The following is a 16,622-nucleotide window of genomic DNA, read 5'->3' as shown; positions in this document are numbered from 1 at the left end:
ACAAAAAAAGATTCATAATCGTTGTTGTATATACATCTTAACCTTTCCTTAATGACATGGTAATTCTTCTAACCCATTTTGTCATTTCTTATTTGAAGTTTTAAAATTATAAAATGGTTACAACTTTATAGTTTTACTATTTCTCACATTTAGTGTCCCTATTGCTTGTTTACTTGTTTGTTTTAGCCATTCTCATATCATTAGGGCCTGTGATAGACCTACAGTCCTTAATGTTCTGGGCTAAAAGTTATAATCATCTTTGAAACTATAACTGATTATGAACTACTTATCAAGGGGTAACCTTATTCTGATTCTGAGGAGAGAACAGTAATTTTTATTTTCTGATACTACCTACCTCCCTTTCTATAATTCCATTACAGTTGAAGGAGCGTAATTGATACACATATTCCTGAGATCATTCTGTACCTTCTCCCTACCTTGCAAGACTTGCCTTTCCTGGTTCATCCTAGTCCCATATATTCCAAGTTGTAAGAAAAAGCATAACTAATTAATTTTAGGGCCAAGCCTCTTTGAAGAATAGTAATATGGTATAAGGTACTATAAGATCCCTCTATCCAAAAATATCTCCAATACCCATGATATCTGTGGTTCTGTCACAATGATATCTTGGCTTAAGGTTTTATCCTAAAAAGAATTATTTTTTAAAAAAAGAATTATTTTTAAATTTATATACTACCATAAAAAAAAAAAGTTCGGAGAGCATTACACATTCATTATATATCATCCATGATTTACCAACTAATTTTGGGTATGTTTTAGGTAGCAGAGAATAGGTTTTTGAAGAATTGGAACCCAGATAGGTTTTGGCAGGGGGGAAAAATAGTGAGGGTAAGAAATACAGGAAATACAGAACCTAGGGAAGGTTGACTTAGGTCAGAACACCTTTCACCAGCAACCTCTTGCCCAGTGAGCAAGGAGCCCAGGATAAAGACAGACTTCTTCTAACTCACAGTTCTGCCAAATACCAGCCTTGATATGGACCCAAGGGTGCCTGAAAAATAGAATTCAAACATTTGGCTCTCTAAGAAGAGATTTGAAGATCTGAAGCTATAGTGTTTTTTAAAGGTTAGGGACAACAATAGCCCAAGTGTGGTAAGAGCCGTGATGCCCTTCAAACAGACGAATAGATAAAGATGTGGTCCATATATACAATAGAATATTAATCAGCCATCGGAAAGGATAAATACCCAACTTTTGCATCAACATGGATGGGACTGGAGAAGATTATGCTAAGTGGAATAAGTCAAGTAGAGAAAGTCAATTATCATATGGTTTCACTTATTTGTGGAACATAAGGAATAGCATGGAGGACATTAGGAGAAGGAAGGGAAAAATGAAGCGGGGGACATCAGAGGGGGAGAAGAACCATGAGAGACTGTGGACCCTGAGAAACAAATGGAGGGTTTTAGAGGGGAGGGGGGTGGGGGGATGGGTTAGCCCGGTGATGGGTATTAAGGAGGGAACGTATTGATGGAGCACTGGGTGTTCTACACAAGCAATGAATCATGGATCACTACATCAAAAACTAATGAGGTACTGTATGGTGACTAACATAACATAATAAAAAACAAAAAACAAGAAAGAACAGGTGAATAATCCGGAAAAAAAAAATAAAGTGGGTTTTTTATAAACCAAAAAAAAATAAATAAATAAAGGTGAGGGACAGGAGAATGTTATACTCCAGTTCAGTTAGTATAACTACGTTGCAGTGGCTTGTTTAAAATAGGGATGACAGGGGCGCCTGGGTGGCTCAGTCGTTAAGCATCTGCCTTCGGCTCAGGTCATGATACCAGGGTCCTGGGATCGAGCCCCGCATCGGGCTCCCTGCTCGGTGGGAAGCCTGCTTCTCCCTCTCCCACAACCCCGCTTGTGTTCCTGCTCTCACTAACTCTCTCTCTTTGTCAAATAAATAAATAAAATCTTTAAATAAAATAAAATAGGGATGACAATCTTGATATTGACAGGTTTTTTCTATTAAAAAAATTGCATCTAAGGATAGAAACTGAGTTTGTTAAGGTATATAAAATTATTTGCATATTTCTCAAATGTCCGTAGGTACTATGGTCGAAAAATGCTTTTCCTTATGATGTGTCATCCAAACTTTGATAAAATGCTTGAAAAATATGTCCCATCCAAAGATTTGCCATATATTAAGGAATCTGTTAAAAGCTTACGGCAAAAGGTATGTGGAAAAAGTTTAATTTGTAAACATCTTTAAAAGCAAAGTACAAGGAAGGTAAAGGTGGAAGTAATTGCTTCTGTGATTATTTCTCTGTTAATCATTCCGAATATAGCTACAGTAGCATTTCAACAACAGCAGTTGAAAAACTTGCAGTAGACATTGGTAGTGTCAATAAGTGCTTATTGAACAGAAGCTTGATATTTGGTAGAATATAGTGTGGTTTATTGGAGTTATAAGACTTGGATTTGATTCAAGACTTGGGTTTGAGAATTAAACAACTATATAATATTAGGTACATCACTTCATTTCTTTAACCTGAATTTTTTATTTTTACAGGATAAGGATAGTGATGTTCATCATGCTTGGTTCCTGCTTTATTTACCTTGCATATTCCACTATTAGAGTTCCTATCACACTGCAGAACATTGATTAGGAGCTCCTTGAGGGGAAGCCCCATTTATTTAATCCTGGTAGATAATGGGAGATTCAGACATGTCTGTAATGAGTAACTGAGGGAATATCAAGTAAAATAAAATGTGAAAAGTAACTTATAAAAAGTAATCCATTTTTTTTTGCAAAATATGTTTAATAATGTAGAATTTTTTTATGGTAATTTATGTTACTCCTCATTGATAATCTTGGATAAAGGATTCATTTATGAAAGGATAGTATTTCAAAGATGTATGGCAATATACATTTTAGAGCATTTTCTTCTGCTTATTGATCTTAAAGACTTTAGCTTAATTCGTATAGAAATAATTAAAATAACCATGTAAATAATTATCTTACTGAACTGAGGTGGTTTGTATTTGTCAGTTCAAGTACAAGTATTTTTAAATAGTTCTTATTGACGTGTTTATTCTCATCCTAGTGTTGCATAGGAATTCATTATTTATGTAATGTGTTCATATTTTCTCTGTAGATTTTAAGGTTTAAGAGTAGTTATAAAATATAGTATATTAATTTTTAAAATTTTATTGAACAGTTTTACTCAGCCAATATCATTTCCTATTAGTTGATCACATATTTGGTTAATTTATTACTAATTAGAAGGTATTTTATGTATTGATACCCTTTAAAGCATAAGCATAGCTGATTATTAAGATGTGTTCATTTATAAAAAGATCAATAATGACTTCTATGAAAATTACATTGTATAAATTATTTCACTTAACTGGTTTTAAGACTTTTATTACCCTGCCTTTCTTTATATTACTTAAAGGGCTTAGGAGAGATACCACTAGATACTCCTTCAGCAAAAGGAAGACGATCTCATACTGGCACTGTTGGAAATACAAGGTCATCATCTGTTTCTAGAGATGCTTTCAATTCAGCTGAAAGGTAGGATCATTTGATAGTCCACATCATTAGAGAAATTACTCCCTAGTGATAGTAGTCTCTTTTGGATGTTTTTATGAACTATCCCAGGGGTATTTGTCAAAACTTAATGGAGTTTTAAAAGTTGGTAAGAACTTAGAAAGTGTGAGGTAATTATACTTAATAAGACAGTTATATATTCACAGCAACTGGCTTTTACATGCACTAAACATTATTAAAGCTTTAGTGCTATTGCACTTGTCAATATTAGGTCTGTGTTGGACAACTCTGATTAATTTTGTTTTAATTTTTAGCCTTTACTTGTCCCCCTTGATTATAAAAGTAATATATAATTATGGTTAGGGGAAAAAAAAACAACTTTAGAAAATCCAAACATTAAAAGAAGAATTAACCAATCACCCATAGTACCACCAACCACAAAAAGACTACTCTTAAAATTTTTATAAATATAATTATGTATATAATTTTGTAACTTGTTTATACTGTTTAACATGTAATAGATTGATTATATAATTTTTTTTAAATATATTTTTTTAGGGGTGCCTGGGTAGCTCACTTGGTTAAGCATCTACCTTCTGCTCAGGTCATGATCCCAGGGTCCTGAGATCAAACCCCATGTTGGGTTCTCTGCCCAGCAGGGAGCCTGCTTTTCCCTTTCTCTCTGCCTGCTGCACCCCCTGCTTGTACGCTCTCTCTCTTTCTCCAAATAAATAAATAAAAATCTTAAAAAAAGAAGAAAAAAAAAAGTTGTCCAATTTCATTCTTTTGCATGTTGCTGCCCCGTTTTTCCAACACCAATTATTGAAGATACCATCTTTTTCCCATGGAATATTCTTTCCTGCTTTGTCGAAGATTAGTTGACCATATAGTTGTGGGTTCATTTCTGGGTTTTCTATTCTGTTCCATTGATCTATGTGTCAGTTTTTGTGCCCGTACCATACTGTTTTGATCACTACAGCTTTGTAGTATAACTTGAAGTCCAGAGTCATGATGCCTCCAGCTTTGCTTTTCTTTTTCAAGGTTGCTTTGGCTATTCAGGGTCTTCTGTGGTTCCATACAAATTGTAGGGTTGTTTGTTCTAGCTCTGTGAAAAATGCTGTTGGTATTTTCATAGGATTTGCATTAAATGTGTAAATTGCTTTGGGTAGTATAGACATTTTAACAGTCTTAGTTCTTCTAACCCATGAAAATGGAATGTTTTTCCATTTCTTTCTTTCTTTTTTTCTTTTTTTCCATTTCTTTGTGTCATCTTTAATTTCTTTCTTGGGTGTTTTATAGATTTTAGAGTATAGATCTTTTACCTCTTTGGTTAGGTTTATTCCTAGGTATCTTATGGTTTTTGGTACTATTGTAAATGGGATTGTTTTCTTAATTTCTTTTTCTGCTGTTCATTATTGGTGTATAGAAATGCAACAGATTTCTGTACATTGATTTTGTATCCTGCAGCTTTACTGAATTCATCTATCAATTGGCAACTTCTTGTGGATTTTTTTGGGTTTTCTATATAAAGTATCATGTCATCTGCAACTAGTGAAAGTTTGACTTCTTCCTTGCTAATTTGGATGCCTTTTATTTCTTTTTGTTGTCTGTTTGCTGAGGCTAAGACATCCAGTTCTAATCTAAATAACAGTGGTAAGAGTGGACATCCCTGTCTTGTTCCTGATTATAGAGGAAAAGCTCTCAGTTTTTTCCCATTGAGGATGATTTTAGCTGTGGGTTTTTCATATATGGCCTTTATTATGTTGAGGTATGTTCCCTCTAAACCTACTTTCTTGAGGGTTTTTATCATGAATGGATGCTGTACTTTGTCAAATGCCTTTTCTGCATCTATTGAAAGGATCATATGGTTTTTATCCTTTCTTTTATTAATGTGGTGTATCACATTGATTGATTTGTGAATACTGAACCATCCTTGCAGCCCAGGAATAAATCCCACTTGATCATGGTGAATGATTCTTTTAATGTAGTCTTGGTTTCAATTTGCTAGTATTTTGTTGAGAATTTTTACATCCATTTCATGAGAAATATTGACCTATTGTTCTCTTTTTTAGTGGAGACTTTGTCTGGTTTTGGAATCAGGATAATGCTGGTCTCATAGAATAAATTTGGAAGTTTTCCTTTCTTTTCTATTTTTTGGAATGGTTTGAGAATAGGTATTCACTCTTCTTTAAATGTTTGGTAGAATTCCCTTGTGAAGCCACCTGGCCCTGATCTTTTATATCTTGGGAGATTTTTGATTACTGATTCAATTTCCTTGCTGGTTATGGGTCTGTTCAAATTTTCCATTTCTTCCTGTTTCAGTTTTGGTAGTTTAAATGTTTCTAGGAATGCATCCATTTCTTCCAGATTGCCTGACTTGTTGGCATATAATATTCTCTTATTATTGTTTGTATTTCTGGGGTGTCTGGGTGGCCGGGGCTCTGCTCAGCGGGGAGTCTGCTTCTCCCTCTCCCTCTGCCCTTCCCCCCTGCTCATGCTCACTCTTTTTTTCTCTCTCTCTCTCAAATAAATAAAATATTAAAAAAAAAATAACAGTTTGTATTTTTTTGGTGTTGGTTGTGATCTCTCCTCTTTCATTCATGATTTTATTTATTTGGGTCCTTTTTTTTTTTTTTTGATAAGTCTGGATTGGGATTTATCAATTTTATTAATTTTTTCTGAAAACCACTGCTGCTTTCATTGATGTGTTCTATTGGTTTTTTAGTTTCTATATCATTTATCTCTGCTCTAATCTTTATTATTTGCCTTCTGCTAACTTTAGGCTTTGTTCTTTTTGTAGCTCCTTTAGGTGTAACATTAGGTTGTTTATTTGAGATTTTTCTTGCTTCTTGAGGTAGGCCTGTATTGCTATATACTTCCCTCTTATGACCACTTTTGCTGCATCCCAAAGGTTTGGGACCATTGTATTTTCATTTTCATTTGTTTCCATGTATTTTTCTTATTTCTTCTTTGATTTCCTGGTGACCCACTCATTGTTCAGTAGCATGTTGTTTAACCTCCATCTATTTGTGGTCTTTCCAAATTTATTCTTGTGGTTGACTTCAAGTTTCATAGTATTGTGGAAGGAAAATATGCACGGTATGATCTCAATCTACTTATACTTGTTTGGGCCTGATTTATGACCTAGTATATGATCTATTCTGGAGAATGTCCCATGTGCACTTGAATGTATATTCTGCTTTAGGATGAAATGTTCTGAATGGGGGCACCTGGGTGGCTCAGTTGTTAGGCGTCTGCCTTCGGCTCAGGTCATGATCTCAGGGTCCTGGGATCGAGCCCCGCATCAGGCTCCCTGCTCCGCAGGAAGCCTGCTTCTCCCTCTCACACTCCCCCTGCTTGTGTTCCCTCTCTCGCTGCCTCTCTCTGTCAAATAAATAAATAAAATCTTAAAAAAAAAAAAAAAAAAGAAATGTTCTGAATGTATCTGTTAAGTCCTTCTGGTCCAGTGTGTCATTCAAAGCCATTGTTTCTTGTTTATTTTCTGTTTAGATAATCTGTTCATTGTTGTAAGTGGCATGTTAAAGTCTCCTACAATTATTGTATTATTATCAATGAGTTCCTTTATATTTGTTATTAATTGTTTTATATGTTTGGGTGCCCCCTAGTTGGGGGCATAAATAGTTACAATTGTTAGATCTTCTTTTTGGATAGCCCCCTTTATTATGATATAGTGCCCTTCTTCATCTCTTGTTACAGTCTTCAGTTTAAAATCTAGTTTGTCTGACATAAGTATTGCTACTCCGTCTTTCTTTTGATATCCATTTGCATGATAAATGTTTCTCCGTCCCCTCACTTTCAATTTGCTGGTGTCTTTATGTCTAAAATGAGTCTCTTGTCCTGCCTTCTTTTGAATTGATTGATTGAGGTATGTGTGTGTGTGTGTGTGTGTGCGTGTGCGCATGTCTGGTTTTTGTCGTATACCCTAAGGTATATTCACTGTTATTTTACTATCAAATCCATTTTGTTTTAAATAACAAAAAAGCCATCTTTAAACACAAGTTTCAGTAATTATTTTTTTTTAACATTTTATTTATTTATTTGACAGAGAGAGACACAGTGAGAGAGGGAACACAAGCAGGGCAAGTGGGAGAGGGAGAAGCAGGCTTCCCACCTAGCAGAGAGCCCGATGTGGGGCCCGATCCCAGGACCCTGGGATCATGACCTGAGCCAAAGGCAGACGCTTAACGACTGAGCCACCCAGGCGCCCCATAAGATTCAGTAATTAGATGGCTTCTTGAAGTGTTCTTTTTTACTCTTTTCATTTATTCACCTTTTATGTATCATATACTTCTCAGTTTAAATATAAATTTAATCTTCTATTTTTCTCATTGTATAGAATTAATCATTTCACAAATTAACCTCAGATCGATTTATTTAAGCAAATTAAAAATAATGAATAGATACATCTAACTAAGATCTACGTTGTAGATCACCATCTTTTGTCTACTTTTAGGATGATCCTGAGTCGTTCATTAATCAGTGCTCTTAAGACAACTTCAGCACCATTTTTAATACTGGTAGTCAGAGAAATGGTAACTGGCAACTCTTACCATTGTCTTTAAGACCTGTCAATTTGAGGGCACCTGGTTGGCTCATTTGGTTACGTGTCTGCCTTTGGCTCAGGTTATGATCTCAGGGTCTTAGGATTGAGTCCTGCATCGGGCTCCCTGCTCAGCAGGGTGCCTGCTTCTCCCTCTCTCTCTGCCTCTCCCTCTCCCCTCTGCTTGTGCTCTCTCTCTCTCTCTCAAATAAATAAATGAAAATCTTAAAAAAAAAAAAAAGACCTGTCAATTTGCATGACACTTTAGTTTCAAAGGGATCATTCATCTGCTATATTGAGTCACCCCTTTATAGCAATAAAAAACAAGATGCTAGTAATAGTAAGTCATTGAAATAGTAAGTCCTGCTAGAGTCAAGATTCTAGTTCTCTCATGCAAATTCACATGGATAATTTGTGTTAACATAGCAGGCCTGAGACTATTTTTGGAAAATCTTACTTACAAGGTGAGCCCCGGTTGGCATCTGGGAACTAGGATTTAAGGAGGATTGCCACTGTTCCTTAACTGATAAGAATAGTTTACTGTACCACAATTACTTGGGCAAACAATGTGGTTTATGCTGAAGACCTGCTTTCCTTCTGGGAGCCTAGAATTTCAGTATATCCTAGGCAGAGGACCAATCATGACCAACTCCCAGTAAAAACCTTGAGCATTGAGGGGTGCCTGGGTGGTTCAATTGGTTAAGCATCTGATTCTTGCTTTTGTCTCAGGTCATCATGATTATGGATTGAACCCCAAGTCAGGCTCTGCACTCAGTGCGGAATCTGCTTCAGATTCTCCCTCTCCGTACTGCACGTTCTCTTTCTCTCTCTCAAATGAATAAATAAAATCTTAAAAAAAAACAAAAAAAAAGCCTGAGCATTGAGTCTCTAATAAGGTTCATTGGTAGACAACATTTCAGATGTGTTGTTACGAGTTGATACTGGAGTAATAATAAATTTGTCCTGTGTGATTCCACTGGGACCCTTGGAAGCTTATATCTAGTTTCAACCAGACTTTGACCCCTGCACTTTTTCCCTTTGCTGATTTTGCTTTGTATCCTTCTGTAATAAATCTTAGCTGTGAGGAGAACTACATGCTGAATCCTGTGAGTCCTCGTAGCAAATCACCAAACTCAGGGGAGATTTTAGGGACCCCCAACACAGGTATTGTGGCTTTGGGTTAGATCACTTTGTGAATTTTTGAAAAATAAATATGTAATAAGAACTATTTGTTATGTTTATGTTTCTTATAGGAAATTAATAATGAAATTAAATTTACCTTTTTTTGACTTTAGAGAAGTAACTGAAATTCATGACATCACCAGAAAATCAGTTCCCCGCAATTCCTTAGAAAGTGCTGAATACATTAAAGTCATAACCAGTTTATTAAATGCAAAAGACTTCCGTGATCGCATTAATGGGATTAAGCAGCTTTTATCGGATACTGAAAACAATCAAGAACTGGTTGTTGTAAACATTGTGAAGGTAATGAACTGTCAAAATTAATTTTCATTTTCAATATGTAGCTAACAGCTCATTAGTATAAGAAATTGCCCTAAATCGGACGCCTGGGTGGCTCAGTTGGTTAAGCGACTGCCTTCGGCTCAGGTCATGATCCTGGAGTCCTGGGATCGAGTCCCGCATCGGGCTCCCTGCTCAGCAGGGAGTCTGTTTCTCCCTCTGACCCTCCCCCCTCTCATGTGCTCTCTCTCTCTCATTCTCTCTCTCAAGTAAATAAATAAAATATTTAAAAATAAATAAATAAAAAGAAATTGCCCTAAATCTTAGTACCTTACGTGTATTATTTTAAAATGTTAAAATTAGAAGAATAGATTGCTTAGGTTTTGCTGTGTTAAAAGCATTGTAGAACAATTCAAAGTAATTGGGAAAAAATAAAAAAAATAGCTGCTTACTTGTCTGCATTCTCCCACTAGGTGGTAACTTCTTGAAAGCTCTGTATTCTCAGAGCTCTTGGAACCTGACATTCAGTAAATTAATGTTGAGTGAATCAGTAAATATTTTAAGAACCAGGACATTTAAGAGCTTGATATTACTTAAGAATAGATATTAAAATTTTTATATGTAGATTAGAAATCTTGTCCATACTAATTTATATACCAACCCTTAGGAAGATAACAAGCAATAGAAAAGGAGATAGTAATAAATGAGCATAGATGATTTATGCTTCTTCAGTGTTAGTTCAGTTAATTCCATTGGTAATTTATTAACTAAATTCCATTTAAAATTTGTATTTATATACATTAAACTTGGCCAACATACCATAACTACTCTTAATTCCAATAGTGCTGTCTCTTAATTTTGAGTAAAAATAAATCTCTTGGGAAGACTATTCTTACCATGAAAAATTTTATGTATATATATATTAACTTTCATAGTTTTTATATTAGATATATATATATATATTAGCCTCACAGATATATATATATATCTTAGCCTCACAGAATAGCTCTTCACTCACCTGATGTGACTAAAGATTTGCTTATCATTCCCTTAATATATCTTAAGCTTACGAAAGTTAAGAATTCTAAAGAGTAAGGAATAATTGTTAAAGTAATCAGGTTAAGAGGTAATAATAAAAATTTAACTCTGAACTTTCATATAAAATTCTCATAAGACACTTAAACTGAAACTAAATCAGATCTCTACAGTAAAACTTACATGTCTAATTGTTATGAATAGTGATAAAAATAGAAACTTTTCTTGAGTTCTTAGAGTTAGCTAAGCTAAATTGTACCTTCCAAAAAATAGCATTTTTATCCCATTTACAGTAAGCCAGTCATCTTCCTACCAAGCTAAATTTTTCAACCTTAATTAATTAGTATGTCTTTTTGGGTGATCTTTGAAGACTTGTCTTTTTGCTATAAGAAGATTTGAGACTTAGATTTAATATCCAAATTTATATAAAATTCCTATTATCTAAGTTCAGGTTAAATAAGATGTTGTGTGTATGTTTTTAAACAGTATATTAATAGGATAAATACTATAGAATGCCAAAAAGAATTTAAATAGCTATAAACATTATTTCACTTTAAATAATTTACCAATTTACTTTCAGATCTTTGATGCTTTTAAATCTCGACTTCATGATTCCAATAGTAAAGTAAATCTGGTGGCTCTAGAAACAATGCACAAAATGATTCCTTTGCTTGGAGACAACTTATCTCCTATAATCAACATGCTAATTCCAGCAATAGTAGATAACAATCTGAATTCAAAGAATCCAGGCATCTATGCTGCCGCCACAAATGTTGTTCAGGCACTGAGTCAGCATGTAGGTAAGAAATCTTTACTTTGGCACTCAAATTACTTTGACTTTACTTTTGTACTTTCTGATTCTACACTTTTTTTTATAATGTTGAAATCATAGTCAATATTTGTCATTTAATGTTGTGATATTCTCAGTAATATTTTAAATTATTTCTAGAGATTAAATATGTCCCATTAAATTGACTTTATCTTCCTTTATTTTTGAGTTTTCAGTTCCTTTTTTCCACCTCAGTCTCACATCTGATGCAAAATTGACTTAAAATGGATCTTAGGTTTAAATGTAAAACTTCACTGTAAAACTTTTAAGGATAACATAGGTAGAAATCCTTAGGACCTGAGGGCTTGGTGAAGAGTTGTTAGCGTGACACTAAAAGCATGATCCATAAAAACTGATAAATTAGACTTCATCAAAATTAAAAACATTTGCTCTGCAAAAGACCCTATTAAATACATGAAGAGAAATACTACAGATTGGGAGAGAGTATTTGCAAACCACATATATGAGGAAGAATTTAGAGTTTATAAAGAACTCTCAAAACTGAACATTAAAATAAACAATCAATTAAAAAATGGACAAAGGACATGAAGAAACATTTCACTGAAGAGAATATATGGACGGCAGATAAACACATGAAAAGCTGTTCAACATCCCTAGTCATTAGGGAAATGTAAAATTCAAGTTAAGACCATGATCACTACACAAATATGTTAGTCTGTTAGGGCTGCTACAACAAACTACTACAGACTTGATGGCGTGAAAACAAACTTTTATTTCTCACAGTTCTGGAGGCTGGAAAGTTCAAGGTCGAGGTGCCAACAGATTTGGTGTCTGGTGAGGGTCCACTTTCTGGTTCCTAGATGGCCCTATCTCCTGTTTGTGTCATCACATTATAGGAGCTTTCTAGGGCATCTTTTATAAAAGAGTACTAATCCCATTCATTCATAAGGGCTCCATCTTCATGACCTAATCATCTCCCAAAGGCCTCACCTCCAAATGCCATAACAATGGGGATTGGGTTTCAACCTATGAATTTTGGAGGACACAGACATTCAGGTTATATATAGCAAGTATTAGGACAGCTAAGATTAGAAAGAGTGACAACACCAAACGCTAACAAGATTTCAGAGAAACTGAATCTGTGCTACATTGCTGGTGAGAATGTAAATAAAACGGTGTAGGCACTGTAGAAAATAGTTTGGCAATTTCTTAGAAAAACTAAACTGCACTTGTCATATAACCCATCGGTTGCATCCATAGGCATTTATTCCAGAGAAATGAAAACTCACTTCCATCCAAAAACCTGTACACTATTGTTCATAGCTGCTTTATTTGCAATAGCCAAAAACTGCAGACAACCTAAATGTAATTCAGTGGGTTAATAGTGAAAAAATTTGTGATACCTCCATACCGTAGAATACTACTTAGTAATAAAGTAGTATTATGGGGGCGCCTGGGTGGCTCAGGTTGTTAAGCGTCTGCCTTCGGCTCAGGTCATGATCCCAGGGTCCTGGGACTGAGCCCTGTGTCAGGCTCCCTGCTCAGCAGGAAGCCTGCTTCTCCCTCTCCCACTCCCCCTGCTTGTGTTCCCTCTCTCGCTGTCTCTCCCTCTGTAAAATAAATAAATAAATTTTTAAAAAAAAAAATGTAGTATTATGGATACACACAACAATTTGGATGAATCTAAAGGGTATTATGCTGAGTGAAAAAAGACAGTCCCAAAAGGTCCCATGCTGTAGGATTCTGTTTGTATAACCCTCTCAAAATGATAAAATTTATGGATGAAGATGGAAAATAGGTTAGTGGTTATCAGGGTTTAGGGGCAGCTAGGGAGGAGGGGTTGGATGTGACTAGGGAGATCTTTGTGGTGATAGAATAGTTCTGTATGTTAATTGCAGTGATCGTTACACAAATCTACACATGTGATAAAATGACATAGAACTATACACAGGTAGGGGCACCTTCTGGCTTAGTCGGTAGAGCACGTGACTTTTGATCTCGGAATCTGAGTTCAAGCCCCACATTGGGTGTAGAGCTTATAAAAAAAACTCCAAAAATTAACAAATATGTGAATGATGCAGATGAGAACTATGCACATGGACTGTATAAATGTCCAATTCCTTATTTTGATGTGTACTATAATTATGTAAGATACAACCTTTGGTGAAAGGTACACAGGACCTTTGCAACATCCCATGAATCTATAATTATTACAAAATTAAAACTTTGAAAAAATCAGTAAGGATAAAAACTACCCGCAAAACAATTTTTTTTTCTATTTTTGTTTGTTTTTGATAAACCTATATTCTATTTTTTGGAATAAGATGCCAGGGGATGGGCAATTCTTTTGCTTTTTTATACCATATGATAGCTCTTTTAATACTCAGAGGTATTTTTATATCTTATTTGCTATAAGAATATTATTCTATTAAGGTTTTATAAATAATGTTAAGTAGTGATTGCATAGATTTAAAAATTTTTAACATTTGCATTCATTTGCATGAGTATATTTTCCTTTCAATTCTATGTAATGGAAAAATAAGATCTCATAATTCTTTATATGTCTGTATTATTCTTTTTGTTTAGACAATTACTTACTTCTACAGCCATTTTGCACAAAAGCTCAGTTTTTAAATGGAAAAGCAAAACAGGATATGACTGAAAAGCTTGCTGGTAAGTATTTTTTAATTGCTATTTCTAAAGAAATATTTTATTAACTAAGGATAAACTGATAGGCATTTCAATTTAATTTTGGGATAACTACCAAATTCAATATCATTACCCACAATGTAGAAATAAATTGCATAATCATCCATATGAGAACCTTTTAAGATTTTTACCTCCCAAAATTTTTTTTAAGAATTTTATCCTTTTTTTTCCAGTAAGTATTTTAGTCTTCCTGTCAGTAGAAATAATATAGAAAAAATAAAAAGACATTAAAGTCAATTTGGTGCACTTGGAAAACCATTTCAAATGATGTGTTTGATAAAAGGTCAGTGAGTTAAAAATGTATGTTTTTATTTAACTACATTTGGAAAACATCTAGATGAATTTTGGGTTTAATTCCTGTGTTTACTACTTTTGCCTGAACTAAGTTGTCATATATAGAATTCTAATACTTAAAGATACCTTCTTTGGGAGGAAAGTTTCTGACCCTACTTTTCTTTAAAATGCCTGACATTTTATGACAAATGGCATCGGGAAGAAGCTTAGTATATTTTGTATGCTTTTTAATTATTCAAACTTGAATTTATTTTTTTGAAAACTTCACTATTTACTATATTTTTATGTTTCAGATATTGTTATGGAACTTTATCAAAGGAAGCCCCATGCCACAGAACAGAAAGTGTTGGTTGTTTTATGGCATCTCTTAGGGAACATGACAAATAGTGGCTCTTTGCCTGGAGCTGGAGGAAATATACGAACAGCCACAGCTAAATTATCAAAAGCACTTTTTGCACAAATGGGTCAGAATCTGTTAAATCAGGCTGCATCCCAACCACCACATATCAAAAAGAGTTTAGAAGAATTGCTCGATATGACAATATAAAATGAATTATGAATCTTTGATGAAATATAGTATGATGAAGAAAATTGTTTACATGATGACAAATGGAACTTTTTTAAAGTTACATTTTCAGTGCCTGCACTTCTCATCTGGTAAATTAAGTCAATGGCTATTTGTATTTGCAGCCAATGAATACACATCTGCCCTATATCAACCCTACCACTTGTACCCATCACACAAAAACCTAAAATAATTAATATAACCTAATATTCATGAAATCTGGGGTACAAGGAATGAATCCAATTATATTATTTTTGAGGAACGTCCTGCTCATTTGCACTATTCTATAAGAAACCACAATTCATTGCCCTGTATGTACAATTAGATTTGTAATTAAAAATATACTTTTTATTATGTAATCATGTTCTGCTATGTCTCATTACTCAGCCTTATTTTATGAAATGAAAGAAAAGTCATTGAACTATGTTATCACAAACTGTTTTGTGCTATTTGTGAAAAACATGTATTTCTGAAATCAGTCTGCTAATATGATTGTGCAGTATTAGCTTGCTTTTGCTATTGTGTTAATGTGATATATATGCTTACCATTTGGGTTAAATCATCTACATCATTGTGAAATTTAACAAGTTATAATGAAGCATGATGACCAAAGTTTAATGCTTAAACATTTTAAATGCACGTTAAAGAAAACGTGTTGAATGTAACTTACCTATTTTTGTGTGCAAACACTAAATTTTATTTCTATATGTCCCAACATTTATAAAGGTGTTATTTTGCTGCCCAGTTGTGTAATTCTCAAAAATAGTGCCAGGTCTTCTATAGCTTTTCTCAGAATTCTTGGGCTATAAGTACTGTATGCATCATAAAAAGAGAAGGAATGTTATAAAAATAAAAGGATTTATTTCTGTAGATGTGTGAGAGGTGTCCTATTTTTCCACCTTCCAAATATGTTAAAATAAAAAATATATATATTATAATATTGACCTTCACTTGGTATACTTGATATAATAATGACCTATCTCTATTGACCTAACAATAGACCTGGGTTATAATTCTAGCTTTAGAGGAAATTAGCCATGTGACCTTGGGCAAGTCACTTGCCAGTCTAGGTCTCAGTGTTCCAATCTCTAAAATGTGAGGACTAGACTAGGTGATTTTTAAGGTTCTATCTTGTTCTAAAAATCTATGGTTCTGTGTCATAGTTTACTCAATGATCACTTTATTACAGTTGTGAACTATCCTCATTCTTTTTCATTTCTTGTGTCACTGAGTGGTTTTCTGATGTATTTGGCTTCATTTTAAATTGTGATTCTTTGTATTACTCCAGGACTGCTATGGAATAAAAGGGGTTTTACAGCAATTTGAAGCTAAGCTTAATGGACAGTAAAGACTTGGTTACTTTTTCTGTTTGTAGGTACTGTAACATATATTCATAGTTACATACATGCTTTTTTTAAATGCTTTATCTTTTCTTCTAAGTGTATTTTATTATGTTTCTATAGTTTAGGTCTGAAGTAAAGGACCAAAAAGTAAATATTTTTGGCTTTGTTAAGCTACAGATTGTGGCATATTCTTTGTTTTTTGTGTTTTTTTTTTTGTTTTTGTGTTTTCTAACCCTTTAAAAATGTATAATACATTCTTAGCGCAGGTCAAACAAAAACAGACCTCTTGCGTAGTTTGTCAGCACCTGGTTTAGACTCTTTTGACCTCAGTTGTAAATCTGAAA

The 16,622-nt window shown here is 34.1% G+C and overlaps 1 protein-coding gene across 4 annotated transcripts in view; it reads left to right on the top strand.

Moving 5' to 3' along the window:
• Nucleotides 1-15,873, top strand: part of TOGARAM1 (TOG array regulator of axonemal microtubules 1) — a 77,691-nt gene extending 61,818 nt beyond the window's left edge. For all 4 annotated transcript variants that reach the window (XM_034992770.1, XM_034992771.1, XM_034992772.1 and 1 more), the window contains 6 exons: nt 2,077-2,203; nt 3,426-3,544; nt 9,377-9,566; nt 11,158-11,377; nt 13,954-14,040; nt 14,664-15,873. In XM_034992770.1, the coding sequence (XP_034848661.1) occupies nt 2,077-2,203; nt 3,426-3,544; nt 9,377-9,566; nt 11,158-11,377; nt 13,954-14,040; nt 14,664-14,917 (997 nt within the window). In that variant the 3' untranslated portion in view covers nt 14,918-15,873. The remainder of the gene's footprint in view (nt 1-2,076; nt 2,204-3,425; nt 3,545-9,376; nt 9,567-11,157; nt 11,378-13,953; nt 14,041-14,663) is intronic.
• The last annotated feature ends 749 nt before the right edge of the window (nt 15,874-16,622 follow it).

This window comes from Mirounga leonina, unplaced genomic scaffold (assembly GCF_011800145.1).
Source record: "Mirounga leonina isolate KUSES-001 unplaced genomic scaffold, KU_Mleo_1.0 Mir_82, whole genome shotgun sequence".
NCBI lineage: Eukaryota > Metazoa > Chordata > Mammalia > Carnivora > Phocidae > Mirounga > Mirounga leonina.
This window is presented reverse-complemented; position numbering and strand designations above follow the sequence as displayed.